Genomic DNA, 24,372 nt, shown 5'->3' with positions numbered 1-24,372 from the left:
GAGCAAGAGCGTGTGGGGGCTATTTTGTCCATATGTATTCAACTATTGTGCTGCAGGATTCAACTGTCAGCTATTGGACTCCACCATCCAACTGTTAATTGCCTATTATACTGACTCCTGACCTATTTTCTCTATCATATCCATTACATATTACTTTTATACACACACATACACACCACATGCAAAATAATGAAAGGAATGAACACAGTGGATAATGAGGGATTTTTTAAACTAACAACCTCAAGAATAAGAGACTACAGATTCAAGTTAAGGAAACAAAGGTGCCGAAAAATATGAAAGTTATCTTATGTGAAGAGAGTTGGAGATGGTTGGAACAATGTAGGTGAGAAAATGGTGGATGCCAAAACCATTAGCAATTTCAAAAGATCATATGACAAAGATTATAGGAAAGATGGAACACAACGAATGTAGGTCTCATCATGTAACTACAAAACACTAACAGAAGTATATTTAACAGATACACCTAAGTTAAAAAATATCTTATATCTTAAACAAGAAAAATGTTTAAGTTAAATAATTCTAGGGCTTGGAATGCACTCTAACAAAGTGTATAACATAGAAACTGCTAGAAATTCTAACAAATTCACCAGTGCAATACTTTTAAGAGAAAGCAGGGTAACAGAGCTCAGCAGTGAGAGTACCACAGTTGGTAAAACTAAGAAATACTGCTCTAAATATGATGCCAATTAAATATTTGTAGGGCATTTTTTTCCCCCAATGACCAATATTGTATCATTTTACCAAGGTCACTTTCAATTAGAAATTTCTGCATCTTCAATTTAAAATAGTAATAATAATTCCCATACTTTAGAAACTAAAAGTGGTGACATTTTGTTTCAGTATACATTTTAATCATTAATTGTTACCAGTTTTCAGTATCCTCATGACCCACAGACAAAAGTTGTGTATTATGGTCAAAACCCTTCTGCATCTCGACTTGTCAAGATTCATAAACACTGAAAATTATTAGGGATCCCAAATGATGAACAGTTGTCAATATCATTATTATATTGTTTCTCATCACTCCAACAAAACATCTTCAGGCAATATGTTCAGGCAATATGTTCAGGCAATATGATCATGTAATATGCCTGTCCTCAGTTGCACCCAACTACTGGGGTTAAGATCATAAGCTAGATATGGGAACCAGTTAGATTGTTCTGCATAATTTTTTACCTAGAACATGATCCACCAACCATTTTACAACCAGGACTTCAAATATTACTGGGTGCACAGAAATAATTAAGGAACAGTGCAGAATTATCCCACCATGCCGGGGGCTTGAAAATGAGTTATTCTCACCTGCATGGCGAGTGGGTACAGGGAGCCAGCCACTACATCACGAAGTACTGCACATTTGTCAGTTGTTCCTTACCCAAAATATGGCAAAAGTAGTTGGACAATTGTAAATCTTCCCTTTCCTACAATTTTCACTTAGGTTGCTAGAAGGATACTGCAAAGGTAAACAGCTTAAAGAAATATATAATAATTTCAAATATATTTTCAAATATCTATACAATATTTTAGTTTGTATACAAAACATGTACAATACAAAAAATATGGCAGGCTACTTAATGTACACTTCATTACCATAAATTATAGCATGAATATCAACAGCATTATAATAATGCAGTTAAATCAGGATACATTATTAAAAAAACCTTGACCTTTAACTAAAAGTACAGTAATTCACGAAGAAAACTGAGACAGTTGCCAAAACTGTTTGAGGGAATGTAGAAGAAACTATTTGGTATTTTACATTGTGAAAAAGTATTATATTAATAAGAGTACCAGAGAGAACAATAATACTAAACTTCTGCAACCAATGATTTGGGCATAATGCTACAGCCACCAGGGAGGCCCAGTGTTACAGTATGGCATAAATGCAAATATTTACTGTCATCTTAAATTTCTAAACCTAAGATAACCTTTTGTGGATGGGGAAGATGCCAACATATATAAAATATATATTTTTGTAACAATGCTTCCACTTAAGCTTTCAATCACTGGTATGGATCTTTACTTATGAAGATCGAAGCAACTGTTCACCAATTATTGGCAATCATTAAATATGAAAACATTCTGAAAATAAATAACACTTTTTCAAGAATAACGTAAACACTTAATTTTATTAACAATCACCTGGTGGTAAAGCCGGTTAAAGCTACAATGAATGTTTGTGTCGGTATATTTACTTTACCACTGTTGACAAACACAAAAGCTAACAATTACAGCCAATAGTGTTAGTTCAAATAGATACTGAAGGAGAATTACATTTAAAATTACCACCATGCTAGCAGAATAGTTTAAAGGCAATTTGTTTTAGGGGGCAGAGGATAACTGAAATTATAAGATTTCTACTGTATAATTTACAGGTACATTTACTGTATAATACACATGAAAACACTTAAAGACTGAACAAAAATAAAATGCCCAATGCACTGTAATGTCAAGGATAAGCAAAAAACACACACAACTATTACTTATCAAATACTGTACTTTGTTTACTAACATCTTAGGTAAATTTGTCTATACAATTCAGATCCGAGCTACTTTACTCTTATTTACAATCATTCATAATGCTAGATTATTTATAAATTATAAGGTATTATAGTTGTGTGGTCTTTCACTCTACATTCATGAGTTTCAAGTATTGCATTACTTTATAATAACTATAAAACAGCTTAAATAATTAAACAGGAAGAATGGATGTTTTAATGGGCCAACCACTAATGGGCTAATGAGTTGGAGTCAACCTGTAATATTTAATATCAAATAAAGAGCACCAACAACACACCCTTTTATTACCTCAGGATCATTAATTATGTACACTCTGCTCTAGACTTTAGGGGCCCAAAGTTCCAGTCCAGGTTTCATCAAAACGACTACTACTGCTAAACTCCCTGTAAGCCTCATCACTGTTGCTTTCCCATAGGCCTAAAACCCAAAGAATCATCACTATTGCCTTCAGTGTCCTGAGGTAGTACGTTTCTTTTCGCTTACCTTTTTTTCGTCGATTTCCAACAATGTTCTATTAAACACTAAAATAAATATTTTTCATATTATGCTAACAATACTTAATTTTTAGCTCCATCTTTATTAATAATAAGTGCAAATGTTCAATTCTGTGCAAATACTAAATTTTCAAACACTCAAATTAAAAGTAGAAAATACAAAAGATATAGAGACAAATTTGAACTAAAGATATTGATCAGCATTTAAAAGTAAGCAATTAGGTTATGTACTTGGTGAAGCACAAGTTAAGAGCCAGAATAAATTTAAGAAACCCTATATCCAAGTCAGCTAGCATGGAAGATGCATTTTCATGTTACCTTTAAATCCAATTTCTAATTTCCAAATATTGTATTATAAATAAAACTAACTATGTATGACAATTCTATATTTATAGTACCTGTACTGTATATACATGCTTCAATTTTCAATATTTCACTTGAATCACCTTACAATTAAATATTTGTGCAAAGTTACCTTATGCAAAAGCATTTCTATATAAATACACAATTCTAGTTCAGTGAAGTGCATTCAAATTTCAATAGTACAAATTAAAGAACAAATTAACAATGTACCAGGGGGAAGGCTGTGACTCGTATGTCAGGCTGCAAACAGCCACATCAAACAGCCTGGTGGATCAGACTAGCAACCAAGAGGCCTAGTTGGAAACTGGGCTGAGGGGACGTGGATCCCCAGAACCTTCAACAGGTAGAACAGGTGGGAGGGACACTGTAGTACAGTACTATTACTCTTGACATTCAATTTGAAATATAGAGATTTTCCTTTTACAGGTAAGATTGGTAGCATGTGATTTGTCATGATACTCTCAGAGTGGCTAATTGCTTACATTAAGGCCCATAGAATGAATACAAGCTCAAAGTGGCCGTAAAATTAAATGAAAGGCCAAAAGCAAAAGACTTGCAAAGACTATTTGCAAGATTTTAATACTATATTTTAATTGCTTTTGATATAATTACAAACTTTAAATGGCCTGAATCTTGAAATTATCAAGGCATTTTGTATTTTATCTGTTCACTAAATGATTTACAACTCAATTGCTCATTACTAATAAATTATGCACATGTATACTGGGTTTAAGCTAAAAAAAGAACTATACTGTTTACGAATCACAAGTGTGGCACGAAGTCTCACCTCTGGCAAACTTCTCTCTCTCTCTCTCTTTAATGTGATGTGATAGTTTCTCCTGGAGGAGAAACTATCACATCACATTAAAGATAAATAACTAATAATTAAAATTATGATAATCTTTAGCCCACTACAATCAAACCATCTATAACTTAACAACTGTAATGTCCCCACATTACGACATGATCTGGGTATGTTACATTTGTTCTGCATTCGTTTCCACATCAATTCTTATACCAGTAATAGGCGCATTTCAAGTAATCTTTCTGATCATTTTAATGATAGCTGAGAATGTACATAAGTGCATACTTAATATGTTATGAGCATTTTTTATGTGTGTGCAACAAACACATAAGTGGAACAATGGGGGTTAAGTTTTTAATATACCACAGCCTTTGTATACAAAAACATTCCCTTGAGTCAATGTATTGAAACCTTATAAGGTTTACTTAAATAAATGTAGTTTGTTTAGTTTGTCTTTGACAAAGATAAAAAATAATTTGTCTAATATAATACACGATAATGAAGAACTACCTTCATTTCTCTAACCTGCCTGAAATGTATAAACAATGACAACAGATTTTAAGGCAAATGCATATTCTGCATAAAATTTTCTACAGGACCAATTTTAGTCTTTCTGCCAGAAAGAAAAAATAGCCTAATACCTAGGGATGATTCTACTATTTTTACCCTACCTCGTAAGTAGGGAAAAATATATATACATTAGACAGATAAATATCAACATTATACTGATATGACAGGTTTACTCAAGTTCATTCAATAATCTCATTCATGTGGAATTATTCCCTCCAAGTTGCCTCGGGTGGTTATCACAAGTACGAAAACTTACATTTATCACACAATGGCCGAAGCCACACGGGGAGAATCGTGAGTTTGTCTTGCTGCTAGTTCTCTCCTAAGTTCATCAACCCGCTTTTCAAGTTGGCCCTTAACATGAAGGAGTTCCTTGAAACGAATGTGAACCGGCTCCTGTCAAAGATCAGAAAACTTCATTACTGTTACTATTCGGCAAGTTACAATTCATGCTTTATTTCTATAACATTTTTATACAGTATTAAAGCCACTAATAAACTCGAGGTGTTTCAAATGCACGAGTTCGATTGAAAAAGGCACAGGGCCATTATATATCTGGATATGAACAGGTTGATGGAATGAGATCAGGGGTGCAATGTTTACAAGGTTCTTTAATGAGAACAAGGTGGTGGAATAAATGAAATCTTGAAACCTAGAGTTGAAACACCTCCCAATCCAGGGATGAATGATCGAAGCTCCAACAAGGATGTCCCTTTGGGATAGATAACACTTGATCCCACCTGAAAGGGAGGGGGAACCTAATGACTTTTAGGGTACTGACACTGAAAATTTAAAAATAAAATGAAACCTCAGATAAACACCTAGACAAGGTCCCAGGCCCTCCACCCAGAAAACACAATCCAAATAAGAGACCAAGACCCAAGACCAGCAGCTGCAGTGCTGTAAACCTAACCAATCCAGGTGTAGGTTCAATCCAATGGAAAGAAAGATGTTGGAGTACATACAGGTGAAAACAAAATGATGGTAAACCCTAGAGAAGAGGTGATACTCTAATCAACTCTCTTAAGAGAATAACAAAATACAATGCAAATAATTACAATTTTTTTTAATTAATGTATTTTGGGTTAGCAATCCACTTGAATCATACCTGCTGTCGCATTGATGGGTTCCATCTGCAGTAATATTTATCCCAGAGACAAAGATGACGCATAGAAGTGAGAGGAAAGAGAACATGATGGCGGGTTGCTTGGGTTATCTAACGGATTCTCAAAATCCGACTGATTACTAAGAATCAACGACCAGAGCGAGACTGTTTTTGTTTTCACCTCCTTCTCCATTCTTTCTCGTTCACTAAAAAAAAAAGCAACAATTATCAGGTAACAAATTAACACTCACTAAAAGTATGAGAACTTAAGAAAATAATCCTAGTAAATATTTAATAATAAAATTACCATAAATTACTTAAGCATCAAGTGATGATGCATGTGAAGTGTGGCTTTTAGATGTTTTTCATATTCTTTTTTTTTCGTTTACTTTATTTTATCTGGGTAGGTAACTCTCATGCTATGAAAATAAAAAACAGGATATGACGACAAATATTTATCCTTAAAATACACACTTGTGAAGATTTATTAACCATCAATCATTAAATTAGGCAATGAGGCACTATCACTGAGGCCACAGAAATTCAGTTATATGTGGTGGGGTGATGGCATCATCATTCTTGACCAGCAAAAATAGAACCGCTTAATTGCCAGCAAATTTTGCTCACCTTACTATTTGTTAAATCTGTACGCATTTGTTCCTGCACTACTTCTTGAAGTATAGCCTACTTTTAGGTATAGAGTAGCTGATAAATTCTTGGCTTTGCTAATGCCATAATCAACATTTTTATAAACAAAAGCTACCTGTGGTGGGTAGCCTCTTATAATTTCTATTTTATGTCCTATACTAATTGTGCAACATGCATTCTCTTTTATACTGCTTCCTGAAACACTTGCCAAAATATTGTTAATGATATTAGAGGCTATCATCAAAGAATTATAATGATTTCTGCTGACAAAATAACTTGCCACAAGATGCTTGCAATTGTGTTACTGTACAAACACTCATGCACCAACATATGCTGCATATGCTGCACTAAGTAGGTATATGCTGGTTAACTCATTGCTTGCCCCTTTTTAATACAAATTTGGTGTACTGGTTAACCCTCTTTACCAGTACACTGTAAAGTACCATACTATATTAAAAAACTGGGTATGAGAAAATCTAACTGAATTTTGTTTTCCAGGGATATTTCTGTTACCGAACAGTGAAAGTAGCATTGCAACTTTGGACATAATTTACTATGTCCATAATTTACTATTTAACTGCAAGGAATAACTTCAAAAGGAAGCATTCTTCAAAATGAATGATACAAAACATTTTAAAATATTAATAATATAAAAACTAATGACATTCAGTTAGGTGAATTACATAAAAATATGCAAAAGTTTAAAAATCAAATACAGTAAATAAATAAAAGTGAAAATTTTGAAATTATAAATTATAAAATAAAAGAACTGACATTGCATACTTTCATAATCTTGATTAATGAAAATTGTATTTACCAAAAAAGGCACTCTAAAGATGTCTTGGAAGATAAAAGTTCTGATACATTTGATGATAAGTACTTGCCTATTATACAAGAATGTACCAAAGAGGCATGAATACAGATGATCCAGCAATGTGATGAGTAAATCTTCAGTAAATTGAAATGCATGTGGAAACTGCCTCATAATCTGCCACACACAGTCGACAAACTGTAGGAACACTGGCGACCGATCTGCATCCTGGTGGCGGTCATCGCCATGTCCAATACGCTGCAAGTGTAAGAAAATAGCCTTTCATATTTAGCATTATACATCCTTATCACTAACAGATTAATCATATTTTGCATACATATGAAATTCATACTTAATACATCATAAATAACCATAAAGTAAACAATTACATGGTTGTATATCTTTAACAAAAACCTTTGTGTAGTGGAGGATATCTTTACTAATAGAGTTGTGGTGGTTGCATTGTGGAAGTGATATGGTAGGTAGTAGCATTGGGGGGAAGGGGGTGAACAAGGCTGAGAAGATGGAATCATGTGGTAGAGGAAGATAATCACTATCTTGCAAATGAAGAGTGAAATACATGAAAGGGTGAGAGGAGGGGGTTAGAGAGCTCGACAGAGTGAAAGGTTTGTATGGAGATAAGAGCCTCCTAGCATGGTTATAAGCACAGGGAGAAAGTGTCACATGTGCATTCAATTTTCATTTTGTACATTTATTATGGAGCCCCCATACCCATACCATGGCTGGGTGTTCGAACACTGAGGTACATGTGTGCTACTAGGGACTGTGATTGGAGAGCAGAATTTGATTGCTGCCAAGTTTGCTGGTAAGTTAGGGATTACGGAGTTCAAGGGTTAGCCTAAGGTGGATTCATAGGTTTAAGTAAAGAAATAAGATTGTTCAACAGAAGATTTCTGGTGAAGCTTTAAGTTGTGCTGTTACGAGTGTTAATTCATCACATATAATGCAGATGAAACTGCATTTAATTAGAAATGTTTACTTACGTTTACAGTAAGACTTTGCTAAGGAAGCTCAAGGATAAAGTGCACGAAGCTAAACCTTTAATGTAGATTATATGTATTTTCTGATAAAGTCAGCACTACACACGTCCACTTATTTTGGCAACTAGTCAAAGCCTTTGGTATGACATCAACCTTATTATCCAACATATTCATAGGATGTTTGATATTTGTCAAAACTAAACCAAGAGTATGAGTGAAACTAGCACTTTGAATAGTCAATACTAAAACTATGATGCGCAATATCATGTATGCTCTGCCTCTGGTGGTCAACTGCAGAGCTTGCTTCTTGTGGCTGAGTAGGTGCTGCATCTGACCACCTCACCACAAACTCATTAATTTGCACTGCTTCTGAATTTAATTAAAATTTTAACCAATCCATTAGCTAAACTTTCTTGGACTAATTGGAAATTGACAACTACACAGCAGATGAATGACTGTTCAGTATTGAACAAATGTATTCACTTTCATAAAAATTTAAAACTTAACGGTATGCTATCAACTTATTAATTCAAGAAGTATTCACTATACATTCTCAAACCCCAAAAATAAATTTAAGTACTATACAGCTATTATCCTACACTTTACATATTGAAACAAGATGCAATACTTACTTGAGCAAACTTATGACCGTAGCTAAGCCATTCTTTTTCTATAAGAACTGCAATACCGCTGATGGTGCGGTAGTAACCATCTAACATTAGCATAGCAAGAGCTGTAAGCTAAATTTGATAAAACCATCAATTAGTAATGGAAAATTAGTTAAAAATTATTATAAACTATATAAATAGATACAGTACATATATACAGTACAGTACAAGTTTACAGTACATATATACACATACAGTACATATATACAAGTTTACATAAATTTTTTCCACATTTATATTGCAACAAACATCAGGTAGTATGTTACTTTTCATTTCAAAATATATTTACAAAGTACAGTAACATTACAATTCGATATTTCACTCCAAAACGTATTCACAGGGCGGAAACTTCAACTGACCTGTGCAGTACGATCCCAACCATCAGAGCAATGCACAACTACACTGGTCTTGTGACTCTCCACTTTGTCAGCAATACGCAGGGCTCCACTCAACACACATCGAATGTGGTCCAGCCAGTGTGTAGCTTCAAGATTGCTGAGCCAATGAGCATTGTCAATGTGGGGGTAGCACACCTCTGAAAATAAAATGTTTGAAAGAAGTACCAACATTTCATATTTAAGGAAATCTGTCAGAAATGTTTGTAGTTCACCAATTGGGCACCAATTAGCACACCAAATACTGTAGTAGGCCTACATAAACTAGTTCACCAACATAGTACTATACTACATTTCTTTTACTTTCCATAGCTTTCAAATATTTACATGTTACAAGATGCTCCATAAAGAAATTTCTTGGAAAACAAAAATAGCTTTACCTTGCAGCTTGCGAAGAGACTCTCTCATAACGTGGATGTTGTGGATGTCCAGGAACTGCACCTCAGCATTTTGATATGCATCTTCACTCTCATATCCACCACCCTTGGCCTTGTTGGCAACAGCATTCACACTGAGAGGAAATGAGTGTTTTTTCGTTACATTTAGTAATGTATACCAACTCCTTTATAACAAATACAGCAAAATGACAAATTTTCCTATCAGATTGTCCCACCATAATTTGAATAGTCACAAAAGTGTCCACTGTGAAATCCTAATTGACAAATTGCAACATAGTAATTTCCAGCTGATCATATGACCCAAAACGCCGCGCACACACAAGGGGCAAGTTTTTTTTTTTCGTTTGCCGAAAGCGTGAAAGTGTTAATACTGTACAGTACTATTAAAAAAAACTTTTCTTGGCATGCTCCTCTTGTTTGCTCCACTAAAAGGAGCAACCAAGTACAAACAGGCCACAGTTAGCACATCAGGCTCAGGGCAACTAAGTTCCACTAAGGCAAAACATTTTCAAACACTCTTGTTTTCTACTATAAGGATGGGGAGCTCACTGGCAAGGATACTTCAATCCACTACTGAAAGAACCTGCTTGCTGTGACACCAAAGAATTGCCAAAAAAGTACTCACATGAAATAGCTCAGTTATCTGACTTAGTGATTACATGAAGCTTCGTTCTGAGCAGGATATTTTAATACTCTTCTTTCCTCCCTCAAATCTAGCAGTCCTTGTGGACAGACCTCTTTCTTTGTCTGTGACCAGGTGTTGACATAGCCATCTAGGTGACCAGGTGGGTAAACTAGCAGTTTGTGAGAACATATTTTGGCTTTGAATGATTCTGAGTAAAATTTATATGGTCACTCAGGGTTGGATTAAAGTTTTCTACTGTGCCTACCTAGCACCTGAAGGGAATCGACAGGGACATATGAAAGATTTCTGTTGCACGGGTGAAATTGTCACCTTGCACTGATGGTCATGATACTATTCAAAAGGACTTGCAGTGAACTTTCATAATAGATAAACTGAAAATAGCTGCTTTGAAATGCAGTGCAACAGAATTGCATGCAAATATATTTAAGATTTAGTCAAATAATATTTTTCCTAAACGCTTAAAGTATACTCTTTTCTACCTGGGCCGAGCATCCATGATGAAAATCTTATGACTCTGAGCATTAGCATCCATAATGTGCTGTATATAAGCCTCATCATCACGACTCCTCTTTCCGCTAACACCAACAAGAGGCTGAGCGCAGCGAGTAATAGTTGCCTGACTTTCTGGGTGAATCCAACTTAGCACCTGTGAACCAAATCATATACTTTATAATAATACATGAAAACCTGAAAAATTTAAAAAGTACAGTCCATCTATCTTCTTACTTTTCATGGCATGTTCCATTCTATAATTATTACTTTCACAAAAATTCCTATCAGCCCTATTTAGGTATAACTATCTAGCTTGTTTAACACCCTTCATGCTCTCATACAATACCTGATTTTACATAAATATTAAAAAAAAAAAAAACTACAAACCTTCCCTAGACAAGCAGCAAAGATATGGTTATTATTTCTTTAATATTTCCCATAATATACCAAGACAATAATGGCTCAAACCAATGTATCATTACTGGCAACTTACGGTAAATAAAAAATCCAGTACTCTTATCAATTACTGAATAACTGTTGAAACCTTACCGGAATTCTTCCTCTGCTCCTAAAAGCTGCAACATTACGCAGGTCGTTATCACTTGCTGCTGCTGGCACTGCCCATACTGCTGGGTAGGTTTCACATAACTCATAGAGTTCATTTATTCGTGTGATGCGCCAAGATTCATTTGGTAATCCCTAGATGGGGAAAATAATAAATTACAGCTTTATGCACAACTGGGCATTTACCAAATGCCAGTAAGCAATGTTATCGTGCATCCAGCAATAACTAAACACACTGCTATGTTACAGAGCTGATGGAGACACCTATTAAAAAGGAAAATTATCTGTGGTAAATGTTCACCTTTATGTATATGATTGCACTACTAGACAAATACAAAAATTTCCTAAGAATATTACAATATGACAGCTGGTTAAAATTTGCAGCTTAAATTACAATAGATGTAATCCTTTAACTGGCAGCTAACAACATGTACAGAGCTGGAACTCACTCCCCCCCACACAACATGTCTATCTCAAGCCTATCTATGGTGCCCCTATCTCAAGAATCACATCAATAAACTGAAGGTGCAAAGACATGCAACTAAATTGTTCCCAGAACTGAAAAACAAGAGCTACGAGGAGAATTACAGGCATTAAATAAGCCAAAACTAGTAGATGGAATGAAGAGAGGTGGCATGATCACTATGCACAAAATAGTAACAGGAATTTATATAATTGACAAAGAAGAATTTTTGAAAACTGCAACTTCAAGAACAAAATGACATAGGTTCACACTAAGAAAACAAAGCTGAAAAAAAAAATTAAAATGCTCACTTTTGCAAACAGTGGTAGACAGTTGGAACAAATGAGGTGGTGATGGAGGCCTAAACTGTCAGTACTAGTAGTTTCAAAGCATCATATGATAAAGAGTACTGGGAAGATGGATACCATGAGCAATTACCCAAGTGTAGTTACAGGATGAAAGCTACGCTCGTGGTGTCCTATCTTCTCAGTACTCAATGTCGTGTAACGCCTTGAAACTACAGTACTGACAGTTTTGGCCTCCAGCACCTTCTCATTTGTTCCAACCGTCTACCATTCTGTTTGCAAAAGAAAAGTTTCTAATATTTTTAGCACCTTTGTTTTCTTAGCTTGAATCTGTGTGCTCTTGTTCACGAAGTTGCTGTTTTCAGGAATTCCTCTCTGTCAATTTGGTCGATTCTTGTTAGTATTTTGTAAGTGGTGATCACATCACCCCTTTTTCTTCTATCTTCTAGTTTTGGCATGTTTAACACCTCGTGTCTCACTTCCTCCAGAAAAACTCTGATTTTTCAATTTCGGAAGCCATTTTGTAGCATGCCTTTGCACCTTTTCCAGTTAATTTATGTGCTTCTTGAGATATGGGCAAAAGATAGAGATAAGTCACAACAGAGAATGAGTACTGTACGTACTGTACATGACTCCAATATGGAGAGAAAACAAAAGAAAGGAACAAAGTTATTGTTAAGGAAATTATATATGGTACTGTATTGCATTTTCAGCTGTAAAAATTAATAAAATTTGATATGTCTCAGTATTTTTCTTTTACAATACAATAGAACATTGATTGTAACCATGATATATATGTGCTCCAGCCTACAGTTTAGACCTATTGTCTTATGTATGACCCTCTGTCCTGCATGACAGTGAATACTAGCATTATCCTCAATTTAATAAGACTATCAAAATCCTCAGATTAGGCAAAATTGTAATTAATTTTGTCAATAAAGATGTTAATAATAATAAATAATTTGCAAACATTTATAAACACAAAAATTACATGGTGTCCCAGAATTAGCCATCTATTTCCAAGAAATCAGACAATTTTTTTAAAACTCATGTTTATCGATGTTTATCATGTTTAATATGTGTTATAAATGTAAAAATGTCTAAAGTGTGCTCTCTCCATTCAGAATTCTAATCCTAATAATGAATGCACAAGAATGCACCGTTGTTGTGACATCCGGTATCAAAGGATCACAAAATAATGAAATCAGAGAAAGATTTACAAGGAGATTTCACAGAATCGGTCCTACAGATAGAGAGATTCATGAACTTGTGAACAAACTTAAAAGAACTGGATTCGTACACAATGACATGGGAAGAGGACAACCTTCGATACTGTCACGTAATGCCAGAACGTAACAGTATCGAAGGAGTACGAAAATTCTTCAAATATGAAGTTTTCCATAAAGATTCGACATGATTTATAAACCTGTGTTTGCATCAAAATTAGGTAAAAAACATGAAATTACATAGATTACGAATAGATTTGTCCGATTTCCTAGAAATAGATAGCTAATTCTGGGATACCCTGTACAGTATATTACAATAAAGAGCTAAATAAGCATAAAATTATTATGAGACATTCACATTCAGTGATCCCTCTACCAGCAACTGTCCAGTTCAATTTGGAATTTGAGAGGCAATCGAGGGTGATGGATGAGCACAGACTGGGAGTATGAACGTACAGGTATTTATTATCTTATGTCATGTGAAATGTAACTGTTCTCAAAATTTCCTTTTTCTATAGTGTACTACCCTGTACTTGCAAACACAAAATAATATAAATCACTGTGCATTACTATATCCTAGTTATATTTACAGTACGAACCAATGACACATTTTCATCAGGTTTACCAATCCATAAAGTCAAGACAGTGCAAGATCTCACTAAAATGGCATTAAGACAATATCAGATCTATATAGAAAAAGAAAACTTGGTTATTTGGTAAAACTGATCATGATGCAATAAACTCACAAGCATTAATGGGGTTTTCAACACTCATGCTGCTTGTTCTTACCTGTCTCTTCAATTCAGCAATGGGCTCATAAACACTCCAACCATTTTCGGGATACTGCTCACAGTACTCAAAAGCAAAGAAAGGCAGCTTATGAGACGCAGGAAATGCATATTGCAATAGCTTTTCTGTCACCATCCGCCGAGAGTGGTTTTCCTGTTGATAAATCAACGATTTAATTCATTAACAACAGTATCAAGAGAGATTAAATTAACAAAAAAAATATTAAAAATGTTAAATCTGTAGTCAAATCTATTTCTATTCTGAAATGCCACAGAAAGACTATTTGAGGCAACATTTTCAAGACAGGCAAGTTCCCAGTGGCAACAAGACAAATACAGTACAAGGAAATGCTGCTTAAGAACAACTTAAATGATAACTAACATACTTAACTACAAATTTAAATCCCAGTAATCAGACAAAGCCTATTTTATCCCAAGCCAAGCACACTACAATTAATAGTCACTAAAATAGAAATGGGACAGAATAAGGAAGATTGTGTTCACTGGGGCTGAGGTACACATTAATGCACTTCGCAAGAGGCATGAAAGTGTCCCTGAAACACAGCAGTGCAAGACACAGGTCAAGTGGAAGCAGATGGGGCACTGAGGGTAACTACATGAAAGCTATTTGGAGAAAATGAAGGAAAAGAATTCATGCAAGATAAGGATTTTTCCAATTATCTACAACAGCTGCCATTATGCAAATACAAGAACAGAAGCAAATTTTAAATACTAAACGACTTGAAGTAAGTTTAGTATAACAGAAGTATTTTGTATTAAATTTTATATGGGTATCCAAAGAAAGAAAAAGTATATTTACAGAGTATATATGTATTACTGTGTATTATATGTACTGTACGTATTACTGTATTATTCACAATTATTAAAGATAACCCATTTAGCCCCTACCGAGTCTCCTTGATGCAATCTTAGTCCCATAAAGAATTGCATATTCACTTTAATAAACACAATTTGTGTACTTTGTCCAAGCACCTTACTCTTTGGTACTTTCTCCCTGTCACCTCACTTCTCATATAAATACTTTCCTTGCATTTTTGTTTACATACCATAAAACTATGGAATACTGTACATACATACCCTGTATATAGTCTGCTGTACAGAATAATTCATGATGAATAATAATATGAAGAAAATGCTCCCCAGCAGAGTGGTATCTAACACTTACAGATATACTATATATACTGTATTACATATATTTAGCATATCTATGACTAATATAGTATATTATATATTTAGGCATATCTATGATTAATAGATATACAGTACTGCATATATTACGCAGTACTTTATTTAATTGGTTAGAAGCAATTAAATAAACATTCTTTACATACTATGTACAACTTCACCTACTTACTGTCTTTTACTGTACGTATAATGTTTCAAACAAGGATGGATAAAATCTATTAGTCCTACAAACAATAACTATTTTCTTAGGAAAACAAATTACAGTAGGGAAACCAGATGGTCTATGTTTTATTTGCAACTTTATAGGGAAATATAAGCAAAGAATTACTTTCAAGGTAAACCATTAACAAATAGCTGAATTAAGAATACATTCAATTGCACTTTCATGTTAGGCCAAGAATGACATTCAGTGCACATTCAGTATACAGCACTAGACATAATGAACTTTGGAGCTACATTCTAACATGTTACAGCCCTGCTCCTGTGCCAGGTAAGTCCACTACGGGCTCACCATAGCCCGTGCTTCTTGCAACATTTTGTTCCGAGTAGCTGAATCTTAAACAACACCTGCTAATTACTGACCAGCCACCAAGTCAGTTTATTATCCCATCAAATGATAACTACAAATTTTGTAAAATATAAAGTATACTACCAATATTCAGAGGCTCCACCTCTATATAATGTATACAAAATTACTGTATCTAAATTGCGGAATCCTTAGTACAGTACATATGTTTTGGGCAAGACTTAAGATGACAAATATAAAAAATATGAGACCCATTTGATGAAACAAGGGGTCATCTCGTCTTTTATTAACAATCAAATACACAGCCTTAAAAATGTTTAAAACAAAGTTTTCTTCTGCGATGCCAGAGGAAACTAGTCAATTAGAAAAATAGTTAGATTTATATGATGACCAAACCACACATCAGAAGATGAAGAAACGATGATATTTCGGTCCGTCCTGGACCATTATTAAGTTGTGTGTGTGTTAGCCTAGGAGTTATTTGCTGCCACCCCCCCCCCCCCCCCCCCAGTGTGGATGCCCCTTTAATCCAACTGGAGTAATGACAAAAACTCAATCTTAGTAGTGCCAAGTTCCATATAATCATGTCAAAGGAAACCATACAAGGGGAGAAACAATAATGGCTGAAGTCAATAACAGGTATTAGAAACTCTGCCCAGAGATATGCAGTATTGATTTCTGGCTGCTAAGGCACATGCCTTGAGGTAGCATAACCTGTTTATCAGTAAGACAAGAATGGGCAAAGGCAGCTCAAGATCAAAATGAGAAAGTTCAAAATCAAATGCAGTATAGCCAATAACAACATAACCAAGGTATAACCCATGGAAAATAGAACAGGAAAATAACCACTACCACTAAAACACAAACTGAACCAGAACTTATAACACGAACCAGTCAGATCAGAACTCCAAAGATACGCAACAACCAGTGGCAGCCATGGCAAAATAGCATGGAGGGACTGTGTCACTGCAAGCTTCACACAGATTGATTGGGCTGCACCAAATGCAGCTCAACATTGTCAGGTGCAGTGCCAATAACTCCTACACTATCGTGCAGCATGAAACTTCTATTTTTGTCTCGATTTAATTCAAAATTCAGTTATAAATATGTTGAAAATAACCTAAAGACTTTTTATGACATTTGTTAGTTGCTTATTATTCTTGTGTGAGGTTCATGGAGTCATACACCTGCATTGAGTGTCTTAGGGGACTGCAGCTCAGCAGCTCCTATAGGCAAGCTGATACTGGCAACAACTGTATACAGACAAGTTAAGTGCCTATTGGGGTGCATGTACTGGTCTGTGCATGTACAGAGCCCAGATTTACGGTCCCTGTGATACAAAGTAGTGCTAGGAAAAGTTTCGAGTATACTTTAAAGTACCAATACAGTACTATGTACTCTCAATTAATGGATTAATTTGGACAAACTCTCATCCGGCCCATCTGACATTCCGTTGCATCGAAAGTTTGCTCATTTTAAAAAACAATTTTTTTTATTACCGCACACAATGTATCTATATTTACATATATTAATATTTGAACATATGGCAAAACCATACTGTAATACAGCTGTAAGCAAAAATATAAAACATTTAAAAATATAATATTTAACTTAAATTTGCTGTGAAGCAAATGCGACTCCTGAGTGGCCAAGCGAGGTGTACCTGTGCTGCCGAAAACATTTGCATGCACTATGCAGTCATTATATACTATATTTGATCAGAAACAGTGCTGGTACATATGATATACTCCTTCTCCAGGATAACTACAGTATGGCTACTCTTAAGTGGTTTTATAAAATTCCTCATGTCTTAAATAGCTAACATTTGTTTTTCATCTTATCTATTGGACAAACAACTGTACAATGGGTGCATTGTTCAGCCTGACAAATGCTGCTGCTAAACATCCTTCTAATTCATTCATAGCCCAATTAAAAATACAGTACAGTACTGTATACGAATAATTCAAGTCCACAGAATTATCTATAGTATCAATTATCTATAATGGATGAAAAACATTGCAGTCAAAGATGAGTTCTGGGCCAAAATGCCCATGCTTTTCAACTGAAAGCAGTTTCCAGCGTAGCCTGAATTCTGTAGGAGTGTCTTCTGTTCAAACAGCAGTACTCTGTACTGTATACGACTGAGCCTTCTGAGATTATCCCAAGCTGGATTGAGTATTCTCTAGTACTTTACCTCCCAAGTTCCAAAATGCCCCTACAGCAGCATTAAAAAATATTCATGTATGACCGATGCTGAATATCGTCATGCTCTGATTGCATACAGTAGTTCTGTCTATGGGAATAACAGAACTTTGTCCAAGGAAGCAACCAAGTGGTAAAGCTCAGAAATTGTGAAGACAATTTTTGTTATACAGTGTATAATTAACATTTGCAAAAGTAATTACATTAATTTATATTTCTGCAGGAACTCTTTTGGTTATCCAAATTGTTTTGTGTTCTCTCTTATTTAATTTCGAGCAGTGAGAGCGGTCAATAATAATGAGTGTCTTTACACTAACTGTCCAAATGAGCTCCCATAAACCAGTATTAATTATTTTGGTTAGTTTGGAGAAAACTATCTAATGTTAGTTCATTCAGTAATTTTAATTTTGACACTTTCATATTAAAACCTGTTCCCCCAATTTACATTACAAAATATTGCAGGCTAACCTCATTTATTAGACCAGTTCCATAACCACCAAAATTTTGTAGGATCCTGAACCGCCTGAATACTGTGATATTCATTTCTCTGTCAATGGGCGGGTTGTACTGTACGTCAGTCTGCAGATGAATTGATACACACACAAACAAATTACTGGTTTAAATTCGGGTTTATTTTAATAATTATATATCCAATAACAAAAGTCAAACAAAACACATTAAGGATTCTAAAACTTGTGTATTGGCATAAAAGATTAAGTTCAAACAATATATTTTACTGAATAACAGACCATGAATATGATTTTCTAAGTACAATTAATGTCAAATGGGAAAGAAATAGAACCATGTACAAAAATGTACACTGTACCATTTACTGATGTCTAACTTTATATTATAGTTATTAAACACTGTTACATTTTCTAAGCCAACTTGGCTTCATTTCTTCAATGTTAATTTCTGTAAACTATGATTAGTCATATCATGTAGCCAGTGTTAAAAGAAGCAATGCTTGTGCTGTTAATTTGGATGCTTATATACACATACATGGCCCCTATATGCTTTAGGGGCCTCGGGGCTGAGTGGACAGCGCTCGGGGGTTGTAGTCCTAAGAGCCCGGGTTCGATTCCCGGACGATGCGGTAACAAATGGGCAGAGTTTCTTTCACCCTGGTGCTCCTGTTTGCCTAGCAGTAAATAGGTACCTGGGAGTTAGATAGCTGATATGGGCTGCTTCCTGGGGATATGTGTGTGTGTGTGTGTGTGTATGTGTGTGTGTACAGGTGTTAGAAATATATGTAGTAGATAAGAGAGAAAAATAGATTGGTTAGAAAGGCGGGGTCCAAGAGCTAATGGCTCAATTCTGCAGACACAAATAATAAATACACATCACATTCTTGGAGGTATATTATTTACAGGGATTTTGTGTCTGTATTCAAAATTTTTTAGACTATTGAAAAGTCAAGACTAGGAAAGTGTTATTTTGGAAGGCAATACAGTAGCTTTAGAGCCACTAGAGCCATAGACATGCTTCTGAAATTGACTGCAAAAATCTATAAAAGTATGCTTATTATATTCCCAACATATAATTCATATTTAGGTTAATTGTAGGTAAACTTTACTCTTCAATGAGCACTGGTCACACTGGCACCATTAAATTTATACCAACGAGTTATTTATACAAGCACAAATATAGTAGCGAGTACTGTACTATATTGTAAAAGTCTTTGAGACAACTACTGTTTCCCACCATCTTTTCCAATTACTATTCTCTCTTAATTAACAGTGGTTTTTTATCTTGTAATATGATAAACTTTAAAATAACAATTTTGGAAATAAAGAACTAAATTCTGTAATCCCATGAAGCAATAAGGAAATTATCAACTTGCTATTTCTATATTAACATTCTACATTGTTACAGTATTTTCTTCCTTTACACAGTAGCAAGATGCTTGCTTCACGAAATTAACAAATGAAGATTTATTTTTAAAAAATTTGCTTGTTTATGTCTGAATATCTGATGTATGATAATCAGCTCAGGAAGTCCTATGTGGTAGTTCTACATGGCTCTCTCAGTCCATGATAATAGTTCTACGGGTTTTACTTAATAGTCCAAGGCAGTAAGCAGCATTTTTTGAGTGTTTCTTTAACATGGTCATGCCCAGCCACTTGGGCTGGCTGGTACAGCAACGACCTCACTTCTTGCAGGAAAGCATTCGATCCCCAATTATCCTAGGGGGTTGTGCATAGTTCCTACGCTCCGTCTTCCTTCCAATCGCAGCTCCTACTCTGTCCTTGTATTCATATCTTGTCCTCATTTTTCTTCCATGTGCTATATAGTCATGCTGGCTTCACATTCTTACATGATCCACAACTCCTCTTGAATTTTCTCCTATAGTGCAGTAAGCAACAGACCATTGCAGGGTTTCTTACATGGCAGTCAGTAGTAGAGGGGAGGGGTTATCTTATGTGGCACTCGGAAGCTTATTCTTCAGGGGTTTCCATTTACATGAAAGTCACAAAAGTTCTTTTTATTCCTTTTATTATTATTTTTGTTGTTTTTGCATGCACCTAAATGTGTATTATGAGAGTATTTCATCATAACAGCAGGTGAGGGTTTAAGGCAGGACCAGACGAGTGTAGATTGGATAACCTTAAACACAGATTAACAATTCCAAGCTATTTATTATTCGATGTTGGTGATTTATGTGGAAAATTAAGCTCAAGAGCTTTGATTAAGCTATTTTTAGCCTTTATGCTATAGGCCCCATAAAATTATGTTTTATTCATGAACCTTTGGGAAGGAGAGGGATCGTAATACTTACTGCACTTTAACATATGACACATAGCATACAATTAGTTAGGTGAGGAAATATTATCTTTGACCGCAATAGGTGACTTTGAAGCCCAAATGAGTTACTAAACAAATTATTATTGTTTTTGGTACAACATTAATAACAATAATGGGTAACTCATAAAAGCCTAAAATAAAATGTAAATGATAAATACTGTACCTGAAGTAATAAATATTTTACAAGCAGTCCTTGATTTGCACAACATTGGAAAATGTGCATTTTCATTACCAACATTTTTTATTGTATGAGTGAACTTCATTGTTATGTGGGTTCAGCATAGATTACTGAATGGAATAGGTATGTGTACTATTCAATAAGAATGTGGAAGAGAACATGGTAGACTTGTGGTACAGGTCCACCACATTCTCAATGGTGTGCTGACCACTCACATGCCACATTTCTTTAGTTGAAAAACTTTGGGGATTACATTCTTGCATCATTGCATGCCCAAATTATTGTGGACTTTATTATGTACTGTATTTGTGGCAAGAAATTAGAGGAATTAGTATGAATTGCTGTTCAAATATTGTAGATAACCGAGTCAAAAGTTAAAAAATATTTTTTTTTGTTTACAGGCATCTTTCAAAACATAAACCATGCACAAATCGAGGGCTGCCTATGGTAAGTTATCATCCCTGAACTAAGTCAACTCTCATACCAAGAATGGTTTAGGACCACAGGGTTAAGAACCCTGCAAACCAGACATGAGAGGACTGATCTCATCGAGACTTTTATAATACTGAAGAAAATGGATGATATTATAATCCAGACCATTTCTTTAAAAGATCAAATGTAATGTATACAAAGGGCAACAGCTTTAAGCTCAAGACACATATATAACACAGAAAGCAATAAAAAAAATTCACCCACAAGGCAATAAAGCCATGGAACAGCTTGTCCAATGAAGCCATAAATGATAAGTCATTATTGTACTTCAGTTTAAAATAAAGATTAGAAAAAATCCTCAGGAACAATGGGATGGTCCTATGACAAGGTACCAGACTATAGCTGTAAGGACATCAGGTGATCTAACACTGGATTATAATGTAAATGAATAATCCAAAAGGAAATTACAAAAGAAAGTTTGGTATAATATGAACATAAAGTACAGTACATATTTATACTGTTGAAACTTCTTTTGCCCTTTGTCTGTGGAGCCCTCATAAGCATTTTGTTCCCACTGAATGCAGAAATGCAGTTAAATTAAAAATAATAGAAGTATTTGTATTTATTACATTTTTTAGCAAGAAAAAGACTAAACGCATTTTGTTTTCAAATACTGTAGAAAATATGGTCCAAACAACTCGATACCTCAGGCCATAAATATTTCCAAGATAGAATATTACAAAGATATCTACAGTATTAAGTGTAATTGCGAAATTTTTCCATAAATTGATTCTCTGTTGTTCACAATTTTAGTAACAATTAAAATAAGTTAAAATAAGAAAAAGAGTTGTTTTCATACTTACCATTAATCACCACAACACTCAATGGTGAATTTTTTTAACAAAAATACTTAGAAACATTTACAAAATAAAAATGATCATCAAGCTTGTAAATTGACTCCAATATGCTTATTTATATATGTGTACAGTATATAACATTTACACATCAAGATGTACAAAACATAATACAATAAGTATTTAGAACAAATGCAGAAATACTGTAGGTGAAGTGTGAGAGAGGAGGTTTAACCCTTAAACGGTCCCCATGGCATTGTGGTAAGACGCTCGCCTGGCGTTTGGCGAGCGCTTTGTCCTGGGTTCATATCCTGGCCGGGGAGGATTTACTGGGCGCAAATCTTTAACTGTAACCTCTGTTTAACCCAACAGTAAAATGGGTACCTGGTTGTTAAACGATTTAGCATGGTTGCATTCTGGGGGACATAGGATTAAGGACTTACCCGAAATGCTGTGTGTGCTAGTGGCTGTACAAGAATGTAAGAACTCTTGTATATATAAATACAAAAATAAATAAATAAACTGCACAGGCTATAATGATGCATTATTTGTAATGTGCAAGAAAACAATTTTCTGAAAAACTTTCTTTTGATACTGTTAATTAGCATGCAGAAAGCATGAAACTCCAAGTAAAAATTCACTATCTATCGTAGTTTAGCCGTAGTGGCCCAAAGTATTTGTTTTTCAGCATTAATTTAATGAGGCTGGGTGCTGCATGGGACTAACTCAGTCCATTTATTTCCATTCTCACTTTATTTAATTTGTTTGTACATACATGTTGTATTCACGTGTCAATAGTGGTATTCCTTACATATAACTTTAGAAATATACATATGTACACATATGTACATATATATGTATTCACCTAATTGTGCTTGCGGGGGTTGAGCTTTGGCTCTTTGGTCACATGTATATATACATGTGTACATATATATATGTATATATATATGTGTACATACATATGTACAGCATGTATGTATATATGTAATTAACTAGTGTGTGTGTTTGTAATTACCTACAGTGTGTTTGTAATTACAGTATCTAAGTGTAGTTAGAGGATGAGAGCTACGCTCGTGGTGTCCAGTCCTCCCAGTACTCTTTATCGTTGAAACTACTGATGGTTTTGGCCTCCACCACCTTCTCACATAACTTGTCTCGACCATCTACCACAAAATTTGTAAAACTGAATTTTCTAGTGTTTTTTTGGCACCTTTGTTTCCTTTGTTTGAACATATGTCTTGTTCTTGAAGTTGCAGTTTTCAAAAACTCTTCTTTGTCAATTTTGTTGATTCCTGTTAACATTTTGTACATCATATTGCCTCTTTTCTATCTTCTAACTTTGGTTGTTTTTAATGCCTCTAACCTCTCCTCATAGCTCCTTTTTCAGTTCCGGAAGTCATTCAGTTGCATCTCTTTGCACCTTTTCTAGTTTAATGATGTGCTTCTTGAAATATGTACATCATACAACTGCTGCATAATCCAACCTTTGTCTCACAAAGGTCATGAATAATTTCTTTAGTATTTCACCATCCATGTATTTAAAAGCTATTCTAAGCTTGGAAAGTATAGTATATGCTCCTTGCACAATGTTCTTTGTGATCCTCAGCTGATGGATATTTATCCAGAACAACCCTGAGATCTGATGTGTGGTTTGGACATCATATCTTCAGCCTTATTTTTGCGACTCATCTTCAACCCCAAGATTCCTTTCTTTATCAGAATTATTTAAAGCTTTTTCAAATAACTTATAGATTGAGTGTGGCCTATTTTCTCCTATTTCACTTTCCATAATGTGGCAATTATTCATATTAAATTCCATTTGCCAAGTGTTGCTCTATAAACATATTTTGTCCATGTTTTCTAGCAGGGCATTAAAATCATCTAAA

At 34.7% G+C, this 24,372-nt stretch overlaps 1 protein-coding gene across 1 annotated transcript in view; it reads right to left on the bottom strand.

Moving 5' to 3' along the window:
* Positions 1-1,504: 1,504 nt before the first annotated feature.
* The window catches only part of LOC138359850 (phosphatidylinositol-3,5-bisphosphate 3-phosphatase MTMR2-like), a 38,389-nt gene continuing 15,521 nt past the window's right edge, over positions 1,505-24,372 (bottom strand). Inside the window, 11 exon segments of the mRNA XM_069319561.1 lie at positions 1,505-5,169; positions 5,882-5,980; positions 5,982-6,084; positions 7,411-7,595; positions 8,971-9,078; positions 9,366-9,541; positions 9,782-9,912; positions 10,925-11,091; positions 11,487-11,636; positions 14,285-14,437; positions 18,686-18,796. Coding sequence (XP_069175662.1) covers positions 5,035-5,169; positions 5,882-5,980; positions 5,982-6,084; positions 7,411-7,595; positions 8,971-9,078; positions 9,366-9,541; positions 9,782-9,912; positions 10,925-11,091; positions 11,487-11,636; positions 14,285-14,437; positions 18,686-18,796 — 1,518 coding nt within the window. The 3' untranslated portion in view covers positions 1,505-5,034.

The sequence above is a fragment of the Procambarus clarkii genome, chromosome 93, assembly GCF_040958095.1.
Source record: "Procambarus clarkii isolate CNS0578487 chromosome 93, FALCON_Pclarkii_2.0, whole genome shotgun sequence".
Lineage (NCBI taxonomy): Eukaryota > Metazoa > Arthropoda > Malacostraca > Decapoda > Cambaridae > Procambarus > Procambarus clarkii.
This window is presented reverse-complemented; position numbering and strand designations above follow the sequence as displayed.